Source organism: Oryzias melastigma, linkage group LG11 (genome assembly GCF_002922805.2).
Source record: "Oryzias melastigma strain HK-1 linkage group LG11, ASM292280v2, whole genome shotgun sequence".
NCBI lineage: Eukaryota > Metazoa > Chordata > Actinopteri > Beloniformes > Adrianichthyidae > Oryzias > Oryzias melastigma.
The window spans coordinates 25181294-25189475 of record NC_050522.1 but is presented as its reverse complement, the minus strand read 5'-3'; the positions used below and the strand labels follow the sequence as shown (position 1 = coordinate 25189475).

The following is an 8182-nucleotide window of genomic DNA, read 5'->3' as shown; positions in this document are numbered from 1 at the left end:
TTATGGGGCTCAAAAATATTTCAAAACCGATAAACAAGTAAAACACACATCAGGGGTATCTCTGGACGTTTTAAGATTATTATGGGATGCCTACAGGATCGACGGGCTCGGCAGCCATTTTGAAAATTGCGGATTTTCACATAATATGGGAAAAGAAAACTTTTGTTTGAACAATCTTCACAAAATTCCCCACATATAGCACCAAGTTATGTCTACAAACACAACCGAAAGTTTCCTTGACCTTTGACCTTAAAAAGAGGCAGCCATCTTGAATTTTTTTTTTTTTTTTAATTAGCTGCAGTAGCAGCTACAACTTTAAACTCCACCTATAGGAATTTCGATCTATCATCACTGGGAAGCTACTTGGAAAAAAAATTGGTTTTAAAGTTTGTAGACTTTGAATGGCGTTAGCATGGCGAGCTCACAAAAGTGGCGTGTTGTTTGCACACTATTTACTAGAGTATTGAAAAAAGCTAATACATGAATCATTGGTGCAAGATGAATAAAACAATATGCCATATGATATGAACATATTAGGAATGTTGGAGTGATTAATAAAAAACTCTGTTGCTTAGGAAATCCAAAAATTTTACTTGTGCAGATTCTTCTAAAAATGATACTGACCTGTTCATCACCACGAGGTAAACAAAAAATAAAATGGTTGCTATGGAGATAAAATATACAAAGTCCCACTCTTGTTTTTTAATCTCTATCTGAACAATTGCAGCACAGCAGTAAATGGGCATCTTGCCCTGTCCAATATGGTGTCCAACTTCGCATACGCAACAAGCTAGCGGAGCGACTCTAGCCTAATTAGCCTATTGACTAAATCAAACAGGATCTGAAGCTGCTGTAGAAAAACAGAAGTTTAGGATTTTGTTATTAGAGAAAATGTTTTCTCTATGTTACTGAAAGTGCATCTCCTCAGTTATGGCAGCAGACTGGATAATAGCATCAGACAGGAAGTGCATCACAATATGCTGCTTTATTATGAGGTTTAAAGCTCAAATCTGATGTTTGATCTGCACGCCTGCTTCGTCTTTGTACTTTAAATCAGTGCTTCCTCATTAAATGTGTCGGTGCCAAAACCATCGGGAAGTTTATTGGCTGAGAGGAAGAGAAGCTGCAAATGAGACGAAGGAGCGAAGAGATGTCGGATTAGAATCAGGTCACAGGAAGCAGCAGCCCAGACCTTCGGAGGCGAGCGGCCACGCCGAGGATGAATCACTCATCAGAGGAGGCCTGGTTCTGTCTGCAGAGACGACTCCAGCGCCAGAGCGCCGTTTGTTGTGCGCGACGATCACACCATCTGCTCTTTATTTACTCCAACCATCCGTGGTTCATGAGACGAGACAGAACTGGAGAAATACTCCACACAAACACAGAGTGAGTCATTCAGAGGAGACGCTTTCAGCGGGACGGGCGGCGATTCGCCAGTTCGACTCATTCACATCAGTCTTCAGGGACCGTCGGGACAGAACTTCACCGTAAATGTCCAAATTAATCCACAGTTTGTTGAGCCTGTCCTGTGTTCCAAAATGGGGGGTGGAAATGGGGGCTGATGATGCTCCTTCCTTCCCTGAAGTTCAATTTAACTTAAAAATTATATTTATATTAGTCAAAATGTGCTTGATATTAGTAAAAATATACAAATTCTAAGATATTTGTGGTTTGTCTTGACAAGCTACATTTTCTTGCTTTGTTGGCAGATAATTTTTGTTATTTTAAGTAATATTTACCTTATTTTTGTACATTTGTTTCATGTTTTTTGAAGCAGACTTTTTGCAGTGTGATTCTGATCATTTGGACGGGTGAGTCGCTACGTCGCTACTTTTGGTAACATAGGGTATAGATTGTACGATAAACAGTGCGTGAAGGAACGTCATCCCATAATGCCCAGCTATGGTGGCCGTTTTGGCCCATTAGTTCTGCTATTCTGGCATCGATTCAGAGTTCAGTCCGACTGGCAATAAACTGATACCAAATGAAAAGATGGGTCAGAGAGCGGACCCTGGTCCGGACCGCGGACACTTGGTCCGTACCATGAACCGCGGTCCGGACCGTGGACCGCGGTCCCTGGGTGTATTAAGACTGAAAATGAGCGCTGGTTCACTTTAAGAGAACTGTCTGTATACACACTCTGACTTCTGGATTGATGCTTTTTCAACAACAAATATCTGAGCGTGGTGCAGTTCCTTAAACGACCACTAGGGCAGGGATGTACGTTTTTTTTGTGATTAAACCAAACAAAAAAGCTATAGGGAGAACAAAAAGAAACAAACGTTTTTCATCCTGACAAAAAAAATATGTCAGAATTATTTTTTTAAGTAAAAAATGAATAAAAATCTTCAGATCTAAAACTAATGGAAAAATGTGATTATATATTTTCTGTATATTTTTATATGCTCAAACCACAAACCCAAACAAAAATGAACAAAACTTAGATCAAAGGTATGAGCTAAAGTCTCACATTCAGTACAACCCATCAACACAACTTTAAAACACGTATTAGAAGAATTGATGGTTAGTAGACGAGACGACTGCAGACGGATGATCATCAACACAGTTTATGACAAACTCGCTCTTTAACTTGTTTACTGCGATATGTCATCATTTGCTGTTTTGTCGTGCGGCAAAAAGAAACTGACAATTATTCACAATGAATCTGCCGATAAATCAGATTATTCCTTAATATGTTTTTGCAGCTGTAGAGCTCTTTTAGGGATCCATATTTACAGGCCGTTTGGCAGAGATCCTTTCTGATAAACTTGATCTTTAATCATCAGCTACTTTAAGTGACGGTAATCCATCAATCATAATGTCATAAAATCTGAACAACAATCAAGTTTCTGGATTTTAGAACAGAAGACTTCATATATAACTAACTAAACAACTCGTAAATGTATGAGTGTGAAAGATGGAATAAAAATATTTGAATATATAATTTCACAGAAATGTATCCTGATTGTTCTGGTCATCTGTCTGCATCGACTCTCTGGGACACTGAGGCTTTAAATTAGTATTAACCATTGACTGGACATGAGAACTGGACTGAGTGACCCCTCCCCCTTCCTAACAGGAAGTGGCTCCGAGAAGCCAAAACCTTCAGTAGAGAAATAAACAGCCGTGACTCAGTCATTCTATCGGTCAGAATAAATACTTATGACGTGACAGATTTTGTGCAGCTCGCTTTCAAGTGGAAGGGGTGTGGCCGATTTGGACCAATCACTGCTTACTTACGACATCTGGCTCAGACATGGCGGCGTCAGTATCGCAAAAAAAAAAAAAAGAACGGCGACTGAAGTGACTTGTGGAAGCGTGCGGCGAGGTTCTCGGCAGGTGAGGCACTGACGGCAGATTTACAAACATGTGAACCCTACAGAGACGCTTATTCACCATCTGTTAGGCAACAGTTAGTGTGTTGCTTAAAATTTAATTTCAACATTTTTCTTCCGTTTACAAATCACCAAAATTGCTATTGTTAACTTTTACTTTACCATGTTTTCTGAGTGACGAGTCTAAACAAATTCCTGAGTTTAATCCTCCATTTAGAAAATAATGCTAAACAATATTAAAGAATATCTGGACGGCTGCACTTTACTATTAATTCTATTATTCATTAGCCGCGGTGTCACACTCTCCAGGCTCACTAGCGCCTTCTGTCTTGAGGCATGTGTACTGCCGGCCTCATCTAGTGTATTTTGAAAGCACGTTTTTTGTGGATAAAATGACTGAAAGCTTCTTTTATGATGAGAAAAAGACCGGATTAGTAGAGAGCATATGCAGGCTGGACGCAGGTGAGGGAGGGGCTTCCGGTGCCTCACCTGTCGCTTGAACAAGAAAGTTGTAAATGTGTGACTTTTTTTTTTTTAAACCAAAGAAATGCTAAAAAAAATATAGAAATTAATATTTGATATTCATTTTATGCATTTTTTAAAGTTTTATTTTGCAGGTGTACATCACTTGTGATGTCACACTCACTCAGTCCAGTTGTCATGTACAGACAATGATCTTATTTTTTGCTCAAAATTATTTTCCAATCAATTTATGACAAAATATCGTTATTTTGTTTGACATAACTTTGGATATTTTAATTAATTTGATCGGTTGATGCACTAAGAATCAATTTGACTTCCAAAATAATGGAGTGTTTTAACCCCTAAAGACCCATTTTTCCTGAAAAATAAATTATGTGGAATAAACCACAAACCAAGTAATGCTGCCACAAGCGATAATTTTAATAGTGGACTAATCACCGATTATATTTTCCGATTAGTTGACTAATCGGGTCATGTGCAAACTGGATGTAAAGCACACATCTTGACCATCATTAGCTTTAAACTAACTAAAAACTAAATATATAACATTACCTGTGATAATGCTAGTGTGAATGCTGTAAGCTGAATTTGGCCGCTGAAGATGCTGAAATCGCTGAAGCTAATAGCTGAAAATGCTGAAGGTGATAGCTAGCTAAAATATTAGTTAAAAGCCAAATTAGCCTAAAAAACTGAAGAAAAAAAAACTTTAGGTTAGCAAAAACAGCTAGCATGTAAATATTAGCCTAACTCCAAAACAGCCTAAAAAACTAAAACAAAAAAGCATAAATTAGCAAAACCATGTAGCTGAATTTAGCCTAAAAAAACCTTAATAAATGCTAAAATAGTCCAAAAATCTATCAGAATGCCATCATAACTTCAACTTTACTACACTCTGACTCCATTTAATGTAAAGTAGCGACTAATCGACTATTGAATTAGTCATTAGTCGACTAATCGTGGCCGCTCTAAAACCAAGTGGACCATGATGCATTTCTGATGTTTTTTTTCTGAAGTTATTCTCTTAGTTATTCTTCTTTTGTGGAACGATGCAACAAACATCTTTAATAATGTTTAGGAATCCTTTTACTTTTAATCTCGACAAAAGATTACCGATGATCTGTTGTTTCTTTACTTGGTTTGCTCCGTCTTACCGGTGTGTGAACTCATTATCCAGCCGTCCTCCTGCCAACGAGGACGAATGCTAAACCGGCGACTGTCAGCAGATCCTTAACTCTCCATATGCAGACAGAAAGATTGTTTAATCCTATTTAGATGTTTTTAAAACCAGTGAAGCAAAGGGATTTAGTCAATCCTAAAGCAGAAAAAGCCCATTTACAATCTTCCTTTAGATGAACTCAAACCCATCAGTTGGCAGAACTCCAGAGTTTGACATCCACCATCGTTTCATTGCTGGATGTCCTTAACGTGGAAGGAAATGATAAAATACTGAAGCTTTTATCCATTTTCTACTCAGCCTCAAAAACTCCACTTGGAGGTCAAACCAGAGCAGAACGTTCGCCTTTGATGCCAAAACCTAAATGCAAATTTATGCTTCAATCTGAATGTAAAAGGCCGATCAGCCTTGAATCTGATTGGACCTGAAGGACGCTGAAGGGTTTTGGAAGGACGCGCTCATTTGAACATGTCCAGCTGAGATCATTAACATGAATCACGACTTTGGCTTTGACAATTATGCAATGAAACAGCACAAAAGGAGCAAAAATACAAATGAGAGGACTTTTACTGTGAAGGGCAGGACAACACAGTCCTTGTAAAATGTTTCCCTCACCTCCTCTTTCATGTCCCTCCTCAGCGTTTTGTCTTCTGTCCGTTCACTCAAGAAAACAGCTCATAGGATCACTTTGTGCTTAATTAAAGAAAATAGAGTTCATCTATATAAACCTGTTTACACAACATGTCTATCATTGGTCTTTGGTAGAAAACAAACTTTTTTTTGCAATTAATCAGAGTAAAGTAGCATTTGACAAGCTATTAAGAGGAGCTTCAGAAAAACAATCGTGTCCTGAAAGATAAGCAGAAGAGTGACGGTGGAGACGCAGCAAATGAAGAAGAAGAAGAAGAAGTGATACCTGGAGGAGACTGGTGAGTCTTTTTTATATCAACTCCAGGGGCTGAAGATTTAAAGACATGAATTGTGAAGCATGAGGAGATTCTTCTTCATCTTAAAGCCGTCTCACAGCTGCTACGATACAAATCGGTCACATGTGAATATTTGTAGAAAAAGTGAGAAAAGTCGTTGTCCTTTACATTGAATTTTCCCAAATGAACTACGTTAAAACTCCAACAGAAGTATGAATAAACCATGTAAACCCGCACGTCATTGAATTTCTTCACTTTGACTCTCAGAACACAAACAGAAACCGAATGGCGTCGATTCATTTACCCGTCATACAATACGCTAACCGTGCATGGACCGTGGATGATTATTGAGCTTTTTATATGGAACTCATTCGGGAACTCATTCTAAATATGTAAATTTAGCGCGACATGTGCTCCGTAGACGAGATATAAAAGCTATAAATCGGTGGTTCAGTCGTGAAGAGTCTGTTAGACACACGTGGAACCCCACAAACGTCTGCATGGATCCTGCAAAAGTCACACAATTGCAATAGATCTGTGTAATAATTGAAGATAAATTACATGAAATAAACATAAACCGTGTAATTCTCAACTGACCGAAAATTCTGAACAGCTTAAAAATGAATTCACGTAAAGACGCAAGAAACACATGAATTATGTTTATCACACACGTATCACGAAAGACCGAAATCTCACACGTGGACAATGCGCAAAACATATGGGATAAAAAACATCTTCAAATCCAGACGCTACGACCACTTGATGACATCATCACTAGTCGCCGGTCATCTCCATTAGCATGTAGCTGCCAGTGCTTGGAAAAGACGTTTGAAATCTTTAAAAAGTCAGGCTAAAACCCATTTAAGTAGATTAATAAAATACTTGAGAAGACCAAATACTTCACAATACATTTACCACACACGACGGCCCATTTTCATGACCTCCCTTGAGATGACCGTACGAGCCTCAAGGGGCCGAACGACACACCTGTGGACCCGTTAGGACACAGCGGCTCCTCTCTACGACCCAGAAACCTGCAGAACCCTTTAGGCTTTAGTTCAGGGGGTCCAACTCAACCGCAAAAGGGGCCAAAATCCAAAATAAACTTTAGGTCTCGGGCCGAACAGGATAAGCATTTGTTAAACACTCTAAAACTACATTTTTAAGACTTTTTAACATAATTATGAACTAGATATATAGGATTACCTGTGATAATACTAGTGTGAATGATGGAAGATGAATTTGGCTGCTGAAGATGCTGAAATGGATAGTTAAAAAAATGAAGATGATAGCCAGATGAAATATTACCTAAATTCCAAATTAGCCTAAAAAATAAAAAAAATAAAAAATCTTAGGTTAGCCAAAACAGTTAGCATGTAGCTGAAATATTAGCTAAACTTCAAAATACCCTAAAAAATCTTAATGCCAAAATATTCCAAAAAGCTAGCAGAATGCTAATTTTAAAACTTTAAAACTGTAACTTTTTAAAATAATTATAAAATAATAAAACAGCAGGAATATTATTCCAGAATAAATCAACTTAAACCTTAAATAACTTTCCATATTTTACTCTCCATAAAAATATATTTTGTCAAAATTATACAAGTTAGAAATGAGAACAAGATAACATCGGGTCATTAATAATAACATAAAATGATCTGGAGGGCCGGATCCGGCCCCCGGGCCGTGACTTTCACACATGTTCTAGAGCTACCTCCTTTCCTCTTTTTCATAATAAAAGTTTTTTCATTAACCTCTACACGTTGGGTTCACTGAAAACAATGTGTAGTTCACCCACCTCCTTCACCTCCAGCAGCCGTCCTGGATACGGAATCTTGGCCCGCCGAGCTGCAGCCGGGGATTTGTGGTGGGTGATGGAGACGATGTTGCTGGGGGAGGACGCGTGGCCGGGGTGCCTCTGGGAACTTGGGGATGAAGATGGAGTTAGGTGGGGGAGGAGGGAAAAACTACGGGTCCGGCCGGAGGACGAGGATCCCTGGAGAAGGGAGGATGGGAACGGAAGAGTGAGCGGCGCGGGAACAGCTCTGAGGGGTTAGCATTTGAGGAGATAATCATTTAATCATACAAGGAAGAAACTCCACCAGGAGGAAATGTTTCTCTGATTTTACACTCGGTACGGCTGTGAATCGTTACTTAGGAAACAATTCACAAATCTAAAATAATTGAATCTTTTTTCCGCCAACTTCCTGCTTAACTTCAGCAGAAAACAAAACACAAACATCTCAGCTGTTTGATCATTTAAC

The 8182-nt window shown here is 38.7% G+C and overlaps 1 protein-coding gene across 3 annotated transcripts in view; it reads right to left on the bottom strand.

Annotated features, from left to right (window-relative positions):
• Positions 1–8182, bottom strand: part of LOC112162530 (oxysterol-binding protein-related protein 10) — a gene marked incomplete at its 3' end in the record, with an annotated part of 69679 nt that overhangs the window by 22822 nt on the left and 38675 nt on the right. For 2 of the 3 annotated variants that reach the window (XM_024298325.2, XM_036214199.1), the window contains 1 exon segment: positions 7717–7914. In XM_024298325.2, the coding sequence (XP_024154093.1) occupies positions 7717–7914 (198 nt within the window). 3 annotated transcript variants of the gene reach the window in all.